Source organism: Emys orbicularis, chromosome 14 (genome assembly GCF_028017835.1).
Source record: "Emys orbicularis isolate rEmyOrb1 chromosome 14, rEmyOrb1.hap1, whole genome shotgun sequence".
Lineage (NCBI taxonomy): Eukaryota > Metazoa > Chordata > Testudines > Emydidae > Emys > Emys orbicularis.
In genome coordinates this window covers 8,492,572-8,514,170 of record NC_088696.1, presented here as the reverse complement: position 1 = coordinate 8,514,170, position 21,599 = coordinate 8,492,572, and the positions used below count along the sequence as shown (strand labels likewise).

Genomic DNA, 21,599 nt, shown 5'->3' with positions numbered 1-21,599 from the left:
GCTTTAGAAATCACACCCCTGTAGAGTGCATTATCCACCGTGTACAATCCTTCTGTCATTCCACCTTCCACTGGCGGGGTTGTGTCTACTGCAAGTATTTAAATTTACCAACTCTCTGGCCAGCCTTCAAGCAGTCACCCAAAGCAGTTTACAAATGGGCCTTTTGTTTGATTTGCAAGAAGTTAAGAACCAGCCATCTCATACAGTCTCTGTAATTTTTATAATAACAATTAATAATATTTCCAGGCCACAGATTACTCTCTCATCCCAACACAAAGAAATTTTTAGAAATTTTTGAAACTTTTGTACTTTTTATAACACATTTTGCTAATACCTAGTCTCTAGTTTGCCATATTATGTTATTTACTATTGAAGTTCCTGCCTATAATCGTGGTCCTGTTGTTATAGTCAGGAACTCATAATTTGTTGGCTCTTTCAGGCTTTGTGTATAGTCAGTTGTGATGTGATGCAGCTGTTAAAGCAGCATTTACATTCTCAGCATTGTCAGGTCTATAATTGTGACTATTGTAAGGCTTTCACTGGCAGTTCAAATAGTCAGACATGCTGATAAATGCTCTTTTATTGTCACTCGGTGATCCACTGAGTGGATTTCAAGAGCCTTGATTTAAAGTTCTGCTTTGGTGCTATGGATCCATTTTCTCTAAATCCTTCCAAGTCCCTCTCCATCCACATCTCCATCACTGTGCAACATAACCATGTACTTCAGATCTGCCTTTTTCCTTTAATCCCATGTATAAGGGATGTCCTGCCTACTTTTTGCTACTGGGGTGTATTTGCCTCATTAATGTGAAAATTCTTCTAAGAAAAACTTGTTTGCACTATAAAAGAAAAATCATTTTCAACATCATTTGGAGTTTGTGGAATTTGGGGTCCTCTTTATCCATCGATAGGAATCATTTTTTTTTTTTTTTTTAAATTGGAAGTGGCACCTTGTGAATAGCTGGAATGAAAGAAAGGAAACAAATGATGCTGTGTGACAAAAAGATTTGAAGAAAACTGGCTTGAGGTATATAAATTGTAAAAATCCTCTGGATATCTTTGAGTGTTTCTCTTAAACAATAGAAACTATTAAATTTAACAAGTTACAAAAAGTCCTCTATGTGCAGTAATGATACCTTTTACATTGCATGAGGAAATAGTTATTTTTTAATTGTTCCTAAAAAAAGATAATGGAACGTTTTAGTTAGAACAAACAGATTAGCTGATTTAGGTATCTGAAAACTTGTTTGTTGACTGGCAACTCCTACTTCATCTTTGTACAACCCTTTTCATGTGTAAATACACAACAAAGATTCCCCAAGACGCTTCTTTGTTTCTACTAATTGGCTGCTTTTCATATTTTTTTGTTTGTTTTAATTGTATATGCTTGTGTGTTACATTCTTGATGTGTTTACAATTTGAAAAATAAAACATGTTAAGAATTTCAGACTTTATTCCTCTTTGTGTGCATTGTTTACACCCTAACTGTTTTTTTCTCTTTATTGATAACCGGAAAGGTAGTAATTCTTTTTGTAACTATTTCAGAGGTAGTCTCAACAGTGTGAGCACAAACTTTTTAAATTGGACAAGGTATAGGTGGTAGCTGGTTCTACCGTGGCTCAATTAATTACATTTTGAGGGAGCAGAAGCACACTAATTTGTGTTCGGCTAATCCAAACACACCAAAAAATGGTTGATGTTGCCCCCATTTCTCAGCAAAGCATTTGATAGTCAAAACATAGAGGACCCAGTTCAGTTTCTAATGGAGTCAAAAAGAATATTTCACTGAGTTGGATCAAGCCCTAGTGAATCCATAATATAAAACTTAATTGGTTATGCAAAATATAAGACCAGTATTACAAACTCTTAGTGGGGGGAGTAACCCTTATTCACATAGCACCATGGAAGTCAGGGGCTACTCATGAGAGTACTTGCAGGATCAGATGCTATTTCAGAATATTTTGGGGGTGTACTATGCATTATTTACATAAATAATTTACACCTGTCAAAAGAACAGATTATTACTATTTGTAGCTACAGACCCTAATGGGGGGTCAAGACTCCTAATGAAATTGGTATCTGTCTACTTATTTGTATGGCCTCCTCGCCTCATGAAATACATATTAGTAGGGTTATTGACCTATGGCACATTGCATTTTAAAGTGACCTGTAAACACAGCTTCTCCATACTGAAATACTTCGGAATAAGACTCTCACTCTATGATGTCCTGGGATCCTTGCTAAAGCAAGACATGTATCTCCCAGGAGGAACATTTCTACATGCAGTGACACTGAATTCACACTTTTTGGTATTTTCATAAACTAAATGGGTATTTTGCCAATCAACCAGAAAAGCTTGGTTGAGGATCAGAAGGAGAGTGGAAGAGTGGAAGGTAGAATATTGTGTTGTCAGAAACCTTCTGTGCCCATCGCTTTCACAGACTTCATTTGTGATCTTTGTAAATCACATAACTTCTCCTTGCTTCGGTTTCCCCTTCTACAAAAATGGGGATAAGTAACTATTTCTTCTCATTTTGAGAAGGCACCTAATACAAAGTGCTATAGAAGTTCAAGATTTTTATTCAAGCCAGCTATCAAAATGCTCTCTTCCTTTCTTTCCCATACAAATACACCCTGGCATTACCATATAAAGGAATGAATGTTGGTAACGTCAATATTGGTAATAAAAATGTCATGGGGCACCCTGAGGAAAAGTTACACAAATCACCCCAGGTCAATATATGCTTTTGATCTTACCCCAAAATCATGCTGCAGCCAATTCCTTTAGTAATTAAACTAAAGGTTTATTAATAAAACAAGAGAGTTACTAAATGGTTAAAGGAATCATATACCTTACAATTGATTTCAGAGTCTGTAGGTCAGGATAATACGCATTGATGGTGAGTCTGCTGGCTTGCAGTAAGTCTCTCTGGATTGGGGGTCATCAGTCCTTTGTTCAAAGCTTCCTTGTTAGAAATCACAGTCCAGAGAAGTGGAGCAGAATGGAAGACCAAGATGTGCTGTCACAGTCTCCTCTTTTATACTTTCAGCCCAAGTGCCTGGAAAGTTACTGGCAAAAAGATGGAGTCTTAGATCATGTCTTTACATGCCTCATTGAGTCCTTGGGCAGCCAATGCCTCAGTTTTCTGTGAAACGTCTCCAGGAGGGGTTCACTGGGCAACCTGATTGTCCTTAATGAGACATCAAGCAAGCTAGCTGGCAAATCTATCTTGGGGCATCACCCAAGAAAACATGTTTGAGATACAACCTAGCAAATATTAATAACTTCATATACAAAGATGGATTTAAACAGAATAATACTTAGCAGTCTATAACTTTTCCATTCATACCTTACAAGGCATACTTTGTACAAGATTTATCACCATTGTGTAACAATGGTGATACATTAGTGTAAACAGTGTCACGCCCACTACATGCAGCAGTGGTTGCTCTTTTGATAAAGTGTTCTCATATAAGCAGTTAGAGCAAGGCTAAAGGGGACCAGAGGGTGAAGCAGAAACTGAAATCAAGGACAATAATCTGCTGCCTTTTGCCTACTTCAGTCCATTCTGTTCCTACCACTTTGATCAAAAATAGGCAGTCCACACTGTGTAAAGGCTTCCTTTATCCTGTAGACCAGATGCAGTTTCCAGGGTTCCCCGGTGGATTTGACATTGTCGGGTGAATGTTGCAGCATCTCGTTGAGCTGGCAATCTAGCTGGACGGGACTTCAGGGGGTAGAAAGGTAAATTCACAGAATGGTAAATGCTGACATACCTGCCCCCCCAGTTTTTAAGATTATGGTGGGCCTAATGATGAAGGGAATTGAGAGGTGCAAGAGAGGCTAGGAGGTTGAGATTGTGACAATGCTAAAATAGACTGTTTTGCAAAAGAAGGGGCTTGAATTTAAGCTAAGGTAGGTTGAGATACTAAAGGGATTTAATCAGGAATTCTTTACAGAGAATTAAAACATGGAATAAAGTGACACAAACATCTACATGGGCTACTAACCAATGTTTACAAAAAGAATTAGAGGATCATAGGGAAGAGAAGCTGTACTGAGTCTGTACAATTGCTAAAGCATAGGAGCGGAGCTAGGTCTTACTGATGAAAATGGATCCATTGTTTGTACTATTTGGAAGTCTTCATGCTGAATGTTAATGAGCATAACAAGCACAGGGTTAGTGGATTTTTTGCATTAACTATTTCGAACAGATAAAAATGGAGAATAAGCAGAATTAAAGGAAGAGACTTTCTTCCAGCCACTGAAAGTTTCTTTTTTCCAAAGGGTGCTAAAACTGTGGACATGTAACAATAGCATTCATCTCCAAAGCAAGTTTCAAATAAAATGCTGTTGCAATTCTAAAGAACTCAGTTACATGGTTTCTAAAATAAAACCTGTACTGATTTAAGACACGATAAAACTGAGGGTGTTATTAATGGTTGCAGTTACTGTATCTTTATAGAAACTAACCAATACTCAGTTACTTCAGGAGATATTATATGGGGCTTTCCAATTTTTCATCGTTTCATCTTGTGTAACAACATGAGAACAGTTTGACAATTGTCTGGGGTTTTTTCCAATCGATTATTACATAAAAAACATCTCTTAGCAGGTAACATTTTAAAGTGTCTAAAAACCAGAGTTTCTTATTTCTCTAACTATAAAGGAGATAAGATATGACTGGAGATGAATTACATTCTTTATTACAGAAGTAAATTTGTGTTTGTAATTTGTGAATATTTGTTTTACTATTTTAGAAAGCTTTGAAAATATCTTTAACTCTACAATGAAGCAAAGGAGAAAAATATTACCTAAAATATTCATTTTGGACTGTAATGACAGGAAATGGATCAGTGCTCTGAAGTATATGAAATAATGTACTCATGAACTAATTATTACTTACCTAACTAGCTTCACATGGAGGTGAAAATGTAACCATAAATGTTCTGTCTCTAGCTGATCTGAAATGACAGTTAAGAGGTATGGTGATGATCATTATATGATGCTTTAGAACCGAAGACTATCAGAAGCATAATGGTTGAGAGCCACAAAGGTATTTAGATGCCTAAAACTCATACTTAAATACCTAAATCCCAGTTCTGGCGCCACTGCGATCCACAAAACTCCCACCAAAACATATAAGCACCTCTGTTCCTGCCTCTGGGCATGCACACCAATACCTCCCTCTAGGCATCCTGCTGCCTATTTCCCACCTGAGCCGCAGAGCAATTCACGAACTGGGGGAAGATAGAGAGAGAAGATGGTGAGGAAGTATCTGCCATTGAACCAACTTCTGTTGGTGAGAGAGACATGCTTTCAGGCTTACACAGAGCTCTTCTTCAGGGGGAAGATAGGCAGTCATCTGCCTAAGTGAAGTGCAGGGCTCAATCCAGTCGGCATGCTCAGAGGCCTTCTATTGGATTGGGTCCCATTCACAATCTGCCCACTCACCTTTATGACTTCTTTTACCCCAGTGGTTAGAGCACTTGTGTGGGATGGGAGAGATTCAGGTTCAATTCCCACCTCTCTGCCAGAGGGGGGAAGCAAGGATTTGAGCAGGGGGTCTCCCACCTCCTGGGAAGGTTCTCTACCACTGAGCTACGGGATATTCTTGGGGTGGGAGAGGCTCCCTCAATTTTCCTGTTGAAGCTGTTCCACTGTGGCTCAATAATGAAAGAGTGATTGGAGCAGTGGGACCGGCCTGACTTAGGTGGGGTCTAAAAAGTTAGGTCAACCCAGCTACCTTGCTCAGGGGTGTGAAAAATCCACAGGTAGTTAAACCGCCTAATCCCCGCTATAGACAGCACTAGATTGACAGAAGGATTTTTCTGTCAATTTAGCTACTGCCTGTCAGGGACCCCTCCTGTTGGTGGATGAACCCCTGCTGTCAGCATAGGTACACCTAAGTGGAGAGAAGCCCTAAGTATTTATCCACAATGGAACAGTCATTGGGCCAGAGACAAAGAGAGTGAGGGAGAATGACTGTAGTCTCTAGGCTAGGGCTGGTGGATGGGACACCTTGGGTCCAGTTCCCCTGCTCCAATCCCTCTTCCATTATTGATCCACAGTGGAACAGCTTTAACAGGAAGATCAAGGGAACCCCACATTAGTATATCACATAGCCCAGTGATTAAAGAACCCTCCCGAGAGGTGGGAGAGACCCCTATTCAAATCCTTTCTCCCCCTCTGGCAGAGAGGGGAGAATTGAATCTGGATCTCCCATATGCCAGGTGAGTACTCTAACCACTGGGCTGAAAGGTATAAGATGGGTGCCAGTGGTATCACCTCCTTGTCTTGCTGTTTTGTGTGGAGCACGGCGGGCTCCTAACTCATTCCTGCAAGACAACCGTAGGTGCCTAAGCCCGTCTGACTCCGAGTGGCTGGTTTCCATTCACTGGTGGATCACTAAGTTTAGGGCAGGTCTACACTAGAAGGTGCTGTAGACCGCTGTAGCGCATGTGGTGAAGATGCTCTATGCCCACTGGAGAGCGCTCTCCCATCTGCATAATTACTCCACCTCCGCAAGAGGTGGGATCTATGTTGGCAGGAGAGCGTCTCATGCTGACATAGGGCCGGTGTGGACAGCGCTTGGGTCTCTGTAACTTGAGTCGCTCAAGGGGGTGTCTTTTTCATACCCCTGAGTGACGTACGTTTGATTGACTTAAGTGTAGACCTGTCCTTAGGCACCTATCTCAGAGAGAGGGGTGAAGCTTAGCACACACCCTCTGGTTGGCATCTCCGAGACTTTTTGGCTAGCTTAGGTGACTCTGTGCCCAGCACACTGGCTTTTTGTGGGTTGCATTCTTAAGCACCTATTTCTCCCCTATCCCTGTTCACTGTATAGGGAGCCTAGGCACCTAATTTGGTATTGTGGATCTCTGTGCTGTTCCTATGATGTTCTAGGTGCCTAAAAGTTAGGCTCTGTGAGGTTCAGTGTTGCAACACCTAAGTACCTTTGTGGATCCCACCCAACATGGGCATTCTAAATTAGTGAATGGTTAGACTTGGTCTCCATTAGCCTACCAGGAATTGGTATCAGTCAAAGTAATCTTCTATACTCTTGCTGTAAGATTTAACCTTTGACTATGGTTTCACAAGGTTTTGAACTGCACACTTCTAGAACACTGTAGGAGTGCCTCTAGTTACAAACATTACTTTTATTATAACTATCCCACTTTTTCCCACAAAATCAGCTTATTACAATGTTTTAAAGGCCGGAGTTCAATTCTGGGAGTTTCCTTTCATCAATCTCAGCCTGAGGGACTCCTTTGCATCTTGCATCACTTTTTTTTAGCCACACCCCAATTTTCTCCCATCAACAACTGCTTTTAATTCATTATCCAAAGTTCATGTGGGTGGCACCCTACTGTAGAACTCTATACAGTCAGCCTTTTCTTAACAAACACTAGCAGTTTATCAGGGGCAGTACTCTATGCTGAAGTGAATCCTGCCTTCAACTAGATGAGTTTCCTGTGGGTTGTAGTCCATAATTCTCCTTGTAAACTAAACACCCATTGGTGTTTTATTTTATCATATGTAATGCCCAAAACAATAACAGCTATTTTGTTAAGATTTTAATACTTCTGCTTCTCTCAGTTTGGGAAAGAAGAGCTACACTTCCCAGAAACAAAAGAGGGGGTGGTGGAGACAGGGTGTGTGGCAAGAAAAAGGATACAGAAAAAAAAAACACAGAACAATTATTCAATAGGGCCATGTCTACACTGCCACTTATGTTGGCAAACTTATGTTGCTCAGGGTGTGAAAAAACACCCCCACGAGCAACATAAGTTTTGCCAGCATAAGCGCTCATGTGCACAGTGCTATGTCGGCGGGAGAGCTTCTCTCGCCGACATAGCTACTGCTGCTTGTTTAGGTGGTTTTATTATGTCGACAGGAGAGCTCTCTTTTGTTGGCATAGAGCGGCTACACAAGTGATCTTACAGCGGCACAGCTGCATCAGTACAGCTGTCTCGCTGTATGTTTGCTAGTGTAGACATGGCCTAAGAAATTAAGCTGTGAGATTTCCTCGCATTGCAAATGCCAATATGTTAGCAAATGCCTCGAGTGCAACTTCACCTTAAATAGATTGGGGTAAAAGCGTGTTACCAAAAGCAGAGTGGATGAGGAACACTTTTCATTTGCAGTGACCTCCTTAAAAGAAAGCTTTAGCTTAAAGCAAAATCACAAACCTTCCTACGAGTCAGATATTTCCATGCCTGATACCGACTTCTATTCAGGTAAAAAAGGGCAGATTTATTTTTTGATTGGGATTTTTTTTTTTAATTTCAGCTGGAAGAGAATTGGGTGAGCTCACTCAAAATTAACAATCTGTAGGAAGAAGAAAAACCCAACATGAATGTCTCCTTTCCCTTCACTACACCCCCCTATATTTTTCTTAGCCCTCCCCTCAACCCCCCTCCAAAAAAAAATCTTTATTGCCTTTTCTCTGAAAAACAATCATAGGTTTGATCATAGCAAGACATTCATAGGTTTTTTTGACCATCAGACTCTAACTCCAGCTGTGCCTTTGTAGGGTACAGTAAGATTTTTTTAAAAGAACAAATATAGAGCAAAATAAACATATCACACTGATGGACTAATTAGTGAAGTATACTGTGGACTCTCAACCTGGAGGTTGAAGTATTGCCAACCTCAAGCATTCAAAAAGCATGAATCAGCTCCCTTGACATCATGAAATTGTCTTAAATATTTGAGATTTTTTTGTCAAATAAAAATTTTGAGTTGTTTTAATTTGCTTTCTGATGTTTGAGGCTTTAGGGTCCCATATTTTCAAACTTTTCTCTGCGACATGAGGTTTAGAAACTTACCTTTCTTTTTATTTTGTTAATAAAGCTGAGATTCTCAAGTAATAACATGACTTTATGAGCTGAGTCTTTAAGCAAAAGATTTTCACAAACTGAAGTGTTGGCAATAGTGGAGGTTGTGAACACCCTGCCTGTCCAATGTTACTAAATTAGCGGAGGTTCCCGGCATGGAAAACATTGAGAAGTGAAGTAGATGATGTGACTCTTTCTGAAACATTTTAAAAGACATTTGTATTTGGGGTGGGGAAGCTTTAGAAATGAATTGTCTGACCAGTAAAGTCAAAGCTAAAAACATTGGTAGGTTGCAGCAGTGGTTGTAACGGTCACATACCAAAGTATAAAGACTTAAATTTCTTGGAGGCAACCTTTTGGATGTACTGCCATTATGAACGCACATTGTGTGTGTTCTTTATTAACACATTGAAGATATATTGCCTCCACCCAGGAACTGATTTTATACCGTGCATAAATAGCTTGTCTACATTGGTAGTCCGTGGTTAATAGAAACATCATCTTTCTGAGTTTTTCCAGCTGGGCAAACAGCTCCCATCACCTGGGTGATACAACTGAATGAAAGGTGGCTGCCGTGAGGTGACACTTCCTGGGACCAGGGCTAGAACTTAAGACCCACAAACATCTTGCCACTGCCAGCAACCTTGCAGAAGGCAGAGTCAGCCTGACCCAAGCAGAATTCTCCCAGCAGTGGAACATGTGACAACTACAGGGAGAGACAGATCTCCAGTGGCCAGCTGGGACTGTGCACCTGTACCTCAAGGCAGCCCAACTGCTGACATGTATGAAGCTTAAAGGGCAGAGCATCAGCCTTGTTGGCATTAACGTGCACTTGGGATGGGGGGGTGTTTGTGAGGCTGTCTTTGTTGCAGCCCAGTTTCACCCCCAGAGGGGGAGGGGGGGGCTCTCTGTGTAGCCATCCTGCGCCCCCTCAGAGGCAGACAGATCAGGCTGGATCCCTTACAATCAATGGCCGCCTAGGCCTCTGAGCCGGAGAGAGGCCCAAAGCCCCCTGGCCGGCTCCATCTCTCCCCCGCCCATCCCTCACCCACTCACACCCCCCTCTCCCGCTGGCTCAGCTACTCTGCAGGCCCCACCCCTTTCACCCCCTCCCGGGCTGCGCGCAGGCGCAGAGTCCTTCCCCCTGCCGGCGGGGCGAGCTGCGCGCAGGCGCCCTGGTGACCGCCTGCCCGCCCGGTGGTGTGTGTGCGCGAGAGAGAAGATGGCGGCGGCGGGGGCAGCAGCGTGAGGAGCCGAGCGGACGCCGAGCTCCCCATTGAAGCGGGGGCGCCATGGCCTTAAACAGCGCCCAGGTAGTGCCCAGCCCGGGGCCCGCCGGGCGGGGGGTGGCGGGGGAGCCTTGCCCGGCCCGGAGGGGCTCCTGGGCCCCGCCGCCTCGCCGGCCCAGGGGAAGCATGCTGCCCGGGACTAGGCCCAGGGTGATTCTGCAGCCTCATTGAATCTCCTCAGGGGGCCGGCGGGCCCTGAGTCCCCCCGGGGGGGCGGCGGCAGCGCCTCCCTCCCCGCAGCCCCTGATAGGGGGAAGGGATCCTGGCCCTTAATCGCCGGTGGTTTTACTGCGGGTTGGTGCGGGGAAGGGGCGGCCTCCTGGGTGTCCTTCGCGGGATGTTGAGATTCCTCCTCCCTCCAAGCCTTTGCAGGGGGGAGGCTGATGGTCTTTTGGGGGCGGAGGGGAAGTGATTCTGTAATGGGAAGGGAATAAGGAGTTTGGGGATTAATTTGGGTTTTCACCTTTTCCCAAACAAACCTTAGTGCATGATGCTGCAAAGGGCTGAGTAACGAGATTAACATGCGCTGCGATGTGTGTGAAAATCCGCGTGTGTGTGTGTGTGTGATCAACCAGCCAAGGTATCAGTGCAGGGAATAAAAATCCTGCATTTGGGATGTGTGTGTAATAAACCAGCCAAGATATCTATGCATGGAATAAAAATCCTGCATTCCTGGGAGCTTTTGCATGAAAGTTAGAACTTGAAGGAAAGTTAGCACATGAGGCTTGATTCTTTGGTCCAATCTCCAGTGTGTAAAAAAAGCAAATGATTGAATGGGACAAGTGGAACATTCATTGCTTTGTGTGTGCAAATTTTGGTCCCAATCAAAGTATTGGGGGATAAATATGCTGCATTGGTAGATGTGTATTTTAAAAAACAAAGTTTTATGCTTGATCAGATTAGGCATAATACAAATAATATTATGCTGTTTTACTAGTTGAAAAAATATTTTCAGAAAATGAAAGTGTCTAGAGCAACGTGATAATGCATTAGTTGTGTGGCATATTTTTCTGAAAGTCATTAATCAAAGTCTTTATATATAGTAAAAGTAGTCCATTAATGGTGATGGCTGTGTTTTTTAAGCCAAGAGTATACTTGATCAAAACTACTGAGGTGTACTACTTGTCAGGCTTGATTTTTGAGAGAGCTGTTTTTGTTGACACTTGAGTGCTGGAGGCAATTTGTGTGGCCTGTTTGGTTTTAATATTTATAATAAAACATAATGGTTACAGCGTTTCTTACTTTAAACTTCCACTGTAAGCAGGGAATTAATGGGAATTAATGTAGTTTTGTTTCTCAAGTGAGCAGTATACAACACATACCACAGTATACAGAATACAACACATACTATAATGAAAATTGAGATAAACTCAAAGTTAAGCTTTTTGGACTCCCTTCTACCCCATCCCCAAGTGAGTAAAATAAGCAGTGTTTTGTGTGATTATTATCCAGGTGCAGTGCAAAAGACAGAAATTCAGATTTTCTTGATGGAGAATGACAGACATTTTTTGTATTGATGATTAGTTCATTAAGTCTCCATCTTTTTTTCTGCAAAGAAAAAAGCACACAACTGAGAACTTACGTTTATGTTGTAGCAGTTAAAGAGGATTATACATGCAGCTTTGCTCTTTTTCTAATATACACTTTTCACAGTGAGTATCTTCAAGGCCACTTAACCAACTGTGGTACTGTTAGTGCGACTATTCTGTAGATAAATGAAGCATGTAAGTCTTTACAGGATCAGGACTGAAGTTTGTGTATCCTTCAGAAAATGAACTTGCAGATTATTTTTAAATCAATCATCTTGGCACTTTACAATTGTCATATGCTGATATTTGTTTATTCACTATCACTCACATTATTCCTGAAGATAAGCAAAATTTTAAAAAAACTAGACTAAATCTCTATGACCATGTACTGTTATAATCCAGTTCTGCATATTGTTTTTATTCTGGCATCATTGTAGGTGCCAGTGATAGTATTGTAAGAAGGCATGCTTTAAATGCTAAAGTAGGAAGAGAATATTATTTGGGAGAAAAGAAATTTATGAATGCATCCTCAGGACTGCAGTTCCCAAAAGGGGAACCTGAAGAGAAAAAGTTCTTTACATACTTGTTTTGTGTGTGGAAATGCAATTTTAGATGTAGATGTGATTTTTTTTTTGATTTTTTTAAAAATAATTTTAAGATGAGACAATATTAGAGTGAAATGGAGTGAGTATGTTTTGATATGACTTGTCTATTAGTATGAGGCCACATTGCTAATTTATTAACACATTATGTGCATACCATCATGAAGAGACCCAGTAAAGGTATAAAGCATTTATTTTTCCGTGTGACTATGAACTAAATTTGTTTACCTTGATTGAGAAATATTTGTCTCCAAGGAAAAGTTATTCTGCTTTTCTATGACTGTTTTGGGAACCATGAAACATTTAGTCTGTTTTCAGCAGAGCAATGTCATCATCCAGAGAGTTTCACTTTAATGGAGTGGAGAAAGCGAATACAGCGGGCTTTAATTCCATGTTTACTGTATTTTTATTTCTGTTGAAGTGATAGTACATGACATTTTGAAAGGAGTATCTTGAAATGACAGTTTTGACAATGTGCTGTACAAAATGCATTTCAGAATATCCCAATGTAATTCAAATATACTCGTCACTTTTGGCTTTTTATTTAATGAAGCTGTTTCATAATCATTTTAATCAGACACTTAAACACTCCTATCACTCTACTATACTTATGGGTGTGTACTTCTGAGCACATTTAAAATCTGTTAGGTTTTTTTCCCCTCTCTTCAAAGACAGAACTTGAAATAAACCTGTTGCATCACTGCTTGAGTCCTATTACAGGTATTAAGCTTTGTTTTAACATTAGCTGTGTTTGAAGCTATATTACATTAAGAAAGCTTAAAAAATCCTACTCTTAAAATAAAACCATTTTCATTCTTCAGCAAATGTTGGAAGTTTCTTTATTGGAAGTATTAATACACAGTGCTAATCATGAACGCTAGGAACAGTTCCTGTTTCTGTTTATTTTCTTTTATCTTTTAGGTGGAATTAGTTGTATGACAAACTTCATGCATAAACCTTGTGAAAACAGATTAAATGGGGAAAGGGATACAAAAGTGGGATGAATCATTTCTTGCTTGTTCTTTGACAAGATTAATGTAGTGCCACACAAGTAACTAGAAGGAAAATTTGTAACTTTTTCAGTCTGCTGCCCCCCTTCCAAAAAAAATTCTAGACTACAGTACTGGTTCAGAGACCTTTTTTTAGAATTGCTACTGCAGTTTGCTTATTTAATGATTTTTGTAGTGTCAGTTTAGGGAGCCTGTTTGTTGCTTAGACACACTGCTACCTCCATTCATGTAACTGGTTCTAAAGTTGAAGAGGGGGGAAAGTGATGCTTTTGCATATAGGTAAAGTATGCTGTTCAGTTTCTATTTGTTGTGATACATGTGCAGCATGCTGTGTCATACAAAACAGACAAATCTGTTTGTAATAGAACTTGCTGGCCTTGGGCCATTGGATTATAGTCATTTGTCACTTTAATGCCGTTTCAGCAATGTAGATGTTCATTTACAAAGAATTACACATGCTAGAACTGCAGTTTTTCTTCTTAGTGGAAGTGCTTTATTTGTGACCATTTAACATACAATTTAGGATTAAGGAACATTGTACAGAACAAAGGTACTTAATAGTAGAAAAGCCTCATGGCATATTTGTTACTTTTTAAAATTGGGATTAGAAATCCCTATTTCTGTTCTGTGTAATTACTAGTTTCTAATTTTAGTGAATAGGACTGTACAGACCTTTTGGGTGATATTACCAGTGATGGGTCAGTGTTTTCTGGGGTGGGCAAAGGAAGGGGAGAAGGGGTAGAACCTTTCCCCTCCCCCCCTTTTGTCTAAATACACCTCTACCCCGATATAACACTGTCCTCGGGAGCCACAAAATCTTACTGCATTATAGGTGAAACTGCGTTATATCGAACTTGCTTTGATCCACCGGAGTGCGCAACCCCCCCCCCCCCCCCCGAGCACTGCTTTACCGCTTTATATCCGAATTCGTGTTATATCAGGTCGCGTTATATCGGGGTAGAGGTGTAGTATAATAGGATTGTACTGTTTTAGATTACTTAAAAGATATAACTTTGTACAAATCAAAGTTATTGTTAATGTGTTCAAAGTTTAACTCTATAGACTTGTTTGTTAAAATTAGTTAAGTTATTGTGCTAATGAAGCACAGCAGTGTGTGTTTGATTATTAGATTCAGCAGTCTTAATACCTAGTTTATTTGCATCTGATCCGAACAACACCATTGTATTTTGGAGTTCTCTACTTCTCTGGGGCTTGAAATAGCCCAAATTAGTTAACCTTCGGAGTATGCTTTAAGGCCTCTCTTTTTCTCCCTTGCTTATACAGAGATGGGTAAGATTAGGTGATCCTAGGGTGGGAGATTGTCTTGGAGGGGCTTATTAAAATTCTGTTTATACTGTTGTGTATTGTGTTTTCAGGAATGCATTTTTAAAAGATTGTCAAGGATACCCAGAGCCTACTGTGGATTTTTATTTTGTAGTGTAGGAGAAATTGAAATAAATGTTTAACATTCTGTGAATGTGACACTGGTTGTAGTTATTAATCATGTAAGCAGTGATGTAAATTTACATGGGCTTTGTAAATGAAGCATAAGACGTGTTCTTTGTTCCATATAGTTTATAATCTAAGGAGGGTGTGGTTGTGGAATCACTGTCATAATATGTATTGTTAAAATTTAATTAACTGGGAATCAATAATAGTTTTCTATTCTGTAGCTATCTTTTATTTTGATAAGTGTTGAGGATTGGCCCAACTATTTTGGAATTCAGATAATAAACTTTAAAAGGATTGCCAGTCTGCAGTTCACTATTGTATCTTGTTACCTGTGCACCTCTGTCTGCTGCCACTAGTTTGAATATTTGGGTAATTCATTTGAATGGATTGTTGTGATCTTCGTGTACAGCACATCATGAAGCTAGGGCAAATTCTTTTAAAGTGGGGAAGAGGATCTGGAGGTCTTCAAAAAGAGGGAGGAGAAGAATGTTATAGGAAAGCTCTCGGTATAAAAAAATATAGTTTCCAAACTTCCCCTAAAGATAATGTGTGGGGAAACATTTTAAAAAACGTATTAAAAGATTGATTTCCCTCCAATAATACTGTGCATGGTAGATGCTTTTTAGGGTATTGTTTTGTTGGAACTGGGCTAAATATCCTAGAACCACAATAATAGTGCGGTGTGATCTGTATTCCCTGAGTGCAGTGGAAAGGATTTTTCATTTCATACATCACTTACAATTTACTGCAGTAATTTCACAAAGTCAGGGCATCTCCTCTTAACTCTTAGTTCTTTTCCCATTGAAAGCTACATATTTGTCATGGATTTACCAGCATTATTACAATCCATATTAGAAGTAAAGAAGCTGTACATCCTTCACACACAGAAAAAGAGAACTTATTTGTGGTGAAAATCACGGTGTTGAAAACTCCTGGTGGTTGTTGCTCTGCAGACATCAAAACAATTTTCAATCCAAAGCAATACCTATTGAAAAAAGGCCCTTGTTACCATGATGTGTATTTTACTGTTTTGCCATAGGCAGAGCATTGATCTTTACATATTGTGAAACTTAAAGATTGCTTATCCACATCATGCTTTTATTTTTAACAGTTTAACAAAATACTAATACAAACTTATTCAAGGATTCAAATTCAGTATGTGGTCACCAGAAACTTACACTTTTGTTTTTAAAGCCACCACATTTTCTTTTGCCCCTGAGGCATAGATCCTGTACTGCAGGATTGAATTCTTGCTACACAAGCACATTTTTACTCTGCCCTCAATTGTTTTTTGGCCAATTGCCTGGCCCAGTACAGGTCTGGAATAGGGGAACAGATTCAGAGCCAGCCTCCCTTCTAGTCTTGTGAGGCAGGAGGTAATGGGAGCAGAACGCAAACAAAGGGAAGTGAGGTGTTTGTAAATTTCTGTATGGTGTAAAAGTACCAGATTATTCCAGAAAAGGCATGGGGTGGAGTGAAGAGAGAGGAAAAATGAATTGCTTAATTTTAAGGTTGGATTTGTTTCAGCTGCCTGCCTAATGATATTTGTTTTACAGTAGCTCTTATAGGCTTCAACCAAGATAGGCACTGTAGCGAGACACAGTAAAAGACAGTGCCCAACTTAAAAAAATTTACGATCTGAATAGATGAGCTGCACAAAGGGAGAGGGGAAACAAAGGCATATAGTGGTAAAGTGACTTGTAGTACAGCAGGTTAATGGATGAATTGGGGATAGAATCTGGATCTCTTTGAGTCCCAGTCCAGTGCCCTATCCACTGGACCATGCTGCCTCTAGTAGTGGTGTCTAATTGGACTGGTAATAAAAGAAAGTGAGAAATAATGCCCCTGTAGAATGGAAATCCTCACTCCCTTTCACCGCTTGTCTCCTCCAAAAAAAATGTAACTCATTGCGATTTGAATTTCTGGTGTGTGATCTATTACTATTCATTGTAGTAAAATCCTAATGTAAGGTGTATTGAAAATCAAATGAAAGTTAAATCTTTTAAAATAATTATTTAAATTAGTTGTGCCCTTCCATCCTCGATGAATAGCGCTCAAGACAGAAAATAAATATTCATAAATTATTTACATGATCATTTAAACATATTTTTGTATTTGTGTTTTAGTAGGGAAGAACTAATTTTACTGACAACTTCTTGGGATTAAAAGCAACAACAACAACAAAATAAAGTACATAATAAAACCATACAAGAGTGGAGAGGAATAGTCCAGTTTCAAAATATAAAAAGTAAAACTGTAAGAGTAAAATTTGCTTAGTCACCCAAGTCCCATTCTCTGTCTTGGCAAATTTGTGTTCTATTCACAAACAAAATTGGATTATGGTGGTCACCTCTGCTATTTAATAATCCAATTTTGCTAGGGAGCTGCCTAACTAAGGCACCTCCAAAAGAAGAGCTTACCAACCTGAGATACCTTAATGTTGCCAAGAGCCTACTCCCCCAAGTTTGCTTTGTTAGTTAGGGTAAAGATAATGAACATGTTATCATGATTAGTACTTGTGGTTATTATATAGAGGCCATAAAGGGTTATTATTGTAATTGCTGGGGTCTGACTTTAGCTGCAGAATAAAAGTTCCACAGGATTGTTACTGATATCAACCATGAAAGCAGTGTAGTGGAGAGTGCTAATTAAGTTATTCTGAATGTATTCTTTCAATTGATTTTCGCTTCATGTAGTTTCCGTCAAAAGCCTTCTTTGGGCTATGGCTGTCATATTGCCTATTCTTACTTTTTTCATATTCTAAATCTTTCTTAAACAGTGCACAAGTACAATTTAAGGCACACTGAGGTTTCATTTTTCATCACCTCTGAGTGGACTAGCAATCAGAAGATTACGTAGTGCCGACAACACACTCTCTCCAACCTTCCAGTCAGCCAGCTTGGCCTTGCCTATCTCTTCCAACCCAAGTGTGACCAGGGACAACAGTTTGTGATCAGATCTGAGGTTGTCAGACTGACCTCTTTGCTTGTGTGGCCCACATTTTAATACAGAGATAGTCTCATCGATCTCCTGTTCCTTTACATTTCTGTGGATGACATCCCCTTCGGTTCATGATGGCATAATATCTGGTGGCTACTACAGCAGTTGCCGACATGTAGAAGTATGATTAGGAAAGTATATCACATTTGAAGCTGTATCTAGTGCCAGTTTAACAGCTGGAAATAGAGCCAGCAGTATGTGTCACTTGGCTTTCTGTGGGCCACCAGCAAGTGCTCCACAGATCACAGCTTGGGAATATCTTGATTGTGCTGGGAAGACTTCAATGTGATCAACTTATTGCACAAGTTGCAGCAACAGTTTGGAGCCACAAGTGTTTAAGCAAGACTTTGCACACCATGCTTTGTACATTGACAGTGCTTCGTAATGACTTTTTGCGTGATAGCCACTGTTTAAAATGTTAGGTTGTATATTAATTGTAGGCATTTTCTCATCTAATGAAGGCCAGAAAATAACTCTTCTAAAATCAGTTTAAGCACATGGTTCAACACATCCCATATACTTCAGGAGCAATCAAAAGTGGGACATACTGATTGTTGGCAAGCATGAAATCAGAAAAAAAGTTCTTATTCACTGAAGCCTTGTTAGTTTAGTTAGTATCCTCCAACTACTTGAACTAGTGTTGTGTAAGTAACAATGTGAGTGATTCTTGTACTGCTGCTTATGAAATATCTGCAGATTTTACTAGGAGTTTTTTTTTTAAAGTGGATTTGAAACCACACAGGAGAAAACACTAGTCACACCAGTACTCTATTCCATTAATGTGCTGGCTAATATGTACTGTTTCTAAGTGAGGACTCTGCTGACTTCCAGTAGTAAGATTAAAATCTCCAGAAATCTGATTTATGGTTTTGGAGCATTGTGGCTATTTTACCACTAATAGCATTTTAGAGTTCACCATCATAGTAAGCTCATTTAGTTTCAGAGGAAAGGAAGAGAAATTAAACTTGATGAAGATGATAAACTGAGTTGTCTCACATTTCCAAAATCTAGTCTTCTCCACTCTTATATTCTTATTGGAATGTGCAAAAGGGATTAAAAAGATCTTTTTTGTTTTTAAATGGAGATATCCTATCTCCTAGAACTGGAAGGGACCTTGAAGGTCATTGAGTCCAGCCCCCTGCCTTCACTAGCAGGACCAAGTACTGATTTTGCTCCAGATCCCTAAGTGGCCCCCTCAAGGATTGAACTCCCGACCCTGGGTTTAGCAGGCCAATGCTCAAACCACTGAGCTATCCCTCCCATCTCAAGACAAATAAATTGCTATAAGAAAAACATAAAGGAAGAGTTTAATATGCCAAAAAGTTACAAAATAGTTAGGCCTTCTGCACTACAACGTTACAAAATAGTTAGGCCTCCTGCACTACAATGTTAGGTAGATGTAAGTCACTTTGTGTCAATATATTTGTGCATGTGTCTACGCTCAAATTTGTCTCCGGCCGATGTAAGGGGCCTTTTACAGCAAGGCAGTAAAACCACCTTCCTGAATGGCATAGAGCCATGGTCAACCTACTGAGGTTGACACAGTGAAAGTATAGATGCTGCATAACCTGTCGACCCTACCTGTCCTCCAGCAGATGTCCCACCATGCCCCATTCCCTGTGACAGTGATCATTCTGGTCACATTTTTAAACTCGCCTGCCCAGGGGCTAGAGACTGGAAATTGCTCCCTCTTTAAGTTCCTTGTGTGTTTTTGAAATGCTTTTTCATGATTGCTCACCTTGCTGAGCACGCCTAGCAGCTCACCTTTGTTGTGTGCAACTGCCCAGCCACGTACTCAGGCCTTGTCTACACTACTGCTTAAGTCGATGTACGTTACGTTGCTGAGGGGTTTAATCCCTTCCCCCCGAGTGATGTGACTTAGCGCTGTGTCGTTGGGAGGTGCTCTCCCATCGACTTACTGCATCTTCACCAGACCCGCTAAATCAACGCTGCTGCATCGATGACAGCGGCACCGATTTAGCACAGTAGTGAAAACAAGCCCTAAGAGAGATACTAGACACATTCCTGCCTGGAGTAGACAGGAAGTATTGGCTCTCCTGGACCTGTGAGGAAACGAGGCTGTGCCAAGCACAGCTACAGACCAGCCGTAGAAACATTGACATCTACAAGCAGGTTGTACAGGGAATGCAGGCGAAGGGGTATGACAGGGATCAGTAGCAATGTTGTGTGAATGCGAAGGAGTTTTGTCACGATGCCATGTAGATCTCGTGCTGTGCTGCAGACCTGCCACTTCTATAAGGAACTGCATGCCGTACTTGGCAGAGACCCCAGTTGCACCCTGCAGAGCACTGTGGATATGTTGGAAGACTCTGAGACAGAGACTCCTGCCATGAACAGCCAGGGCTGGGGTGGGAGAAGATGCGGCGGGGGACTCCAGCCATGCAACAAGCCAAGACCTATTTGAGACTCCTCCACAGTTTAGCCAGTCCTGCCAGGCGGGTGCAAATGAGCCTGATGAAGGGGAAAGGAACTCTGGTAATTCTGTGCATGCATTTTTCCTTATAGTATTTAAATGTAAAGATGGTGCCCATCCACATGTTAACAAGACAAAGGTATCAAATTTTTATTCTTTTACTTCTACAAGAAGAGGTAGAGGAACCACAAAGAGAAGTAGAGTTGGCATCTGTTTTTCATTCCCCTTTTGAGTTAGGTAGGACCAGGAGAATGCTGGTTATGTACATAGGGATATTCCTTTTATCTCTTGAGAGATCTTGATTAAAGTTTCATGTAGATGCTCTGCATTTTTTTCCCAAAGGTTACTAGGAATGTCTACCTTATTTCTTCCTCCTCAGTAGGATAGTTTCTCACCACTCTGCAGTGTTTGGCTGGCAACATTGCAGTAAACAGGCTAGCAGCATACGGGGCCTGGCAGCTTTGGGATGCCAGTAGCAGCTGCGTTCTATGTGCCTTTGTCACCCTCGGGAGTGGGAGATCAGCTAAAATCACCACCACCTATGAAAAACAGTACCAATATTCAGTGCCATTGCCCTATACTCCTATCCATGCAATAGGGACCAAAATTTTATAGCTTCATGTAATAGAAAATCCTTCCCCACCTTCCCCTTGCTGTTGGGAGACATACTCATCATGGCTGAGGCTGGAGAGCAGTGCTGTGTTGAGTTGCTCCAAAACTGAAGTGTCAATAAGCATTTCTTATTAAAATTGTTTATGGAAATAAGGGAAAGGAGTTTTTAAACTTTCCCCTTTCCCTTGTGACTGTAAATCCAATGGTACGTATGTCTGTTTTTATCAGCAGCTTCTGGCATGGCTGCCTTGAGGGGTGCCCCCCCTAGAACGCCTGGCCCTGAGGATGAGAAAGAAGAGGACTAGGGAGGACGTGTTCTGTGAGAGTCTGAAAGCCAGTGCTGCATCGAACTGTAAACTAAGGACTTGGAGGGCCAGTATGACTGACAGTATGGAGAAAGACAGGACAGGAAAAAGACCTAGGAGTCCCAGCAAGACAAGGAGAGCAAGATACACCAGGACATAATGGGGCTTCTAAGGCAGCAGACCCAACTGCTGCAGACATTGCTTGGCCTGCAGGTCCAAAAATCCTCGACTCTCCACCCTCTGCTGTTCTTGGAGTATTCCGTGCTTGCTGCTCCCTAACCACTCAACTTCACATATGGGATCCTGGGGTGCATTCTTATCCCTACCACTCCACTCCGGAGGATATCAAGGAAAGCCACAGCTTCACATACACTGACCTGTGAGAACCACAACTGGTGCATGTGTAGCCACAACAGACTACCTTTGTGTACTCAGATGAACACATGCCCACTTCTTTTCTAATTTTAAATTTTCACTGTGTTCAGTTATGTTTAAAAACTTGTATAACATTGGCTGTGGTTTTTG

General features: G+C 40.8%; 1 protein-coding gene across 2 annotated transcripts in view; it reads left to right on the top strand.

Moving 5' to 3' along the window:
* The first annotated feature begins 10,031 nt into the window (after nt 1-10,031).
* USP10 (ubiquitin specific peptidase 10) overlaps nt 10,032-21,599 on the top strand; it is a 78,265-nt gene continuing 66,697 nt past the window's right edge. For both annotated transcript variants that reach the window (XM_065416522.1, XM_065416521.1), the window contains exon 1: nt 10,032-10,154. In XM_065416522.1, the coding sequence (XP_065272594.1) occupies nt 10,134-10,154 (21 nt within the window). In that variant the 5' untranslated portion in view covers nt 10,032-10,133. The remainder of the gene's footprint in view (nt 10,155-21,599) is intronic.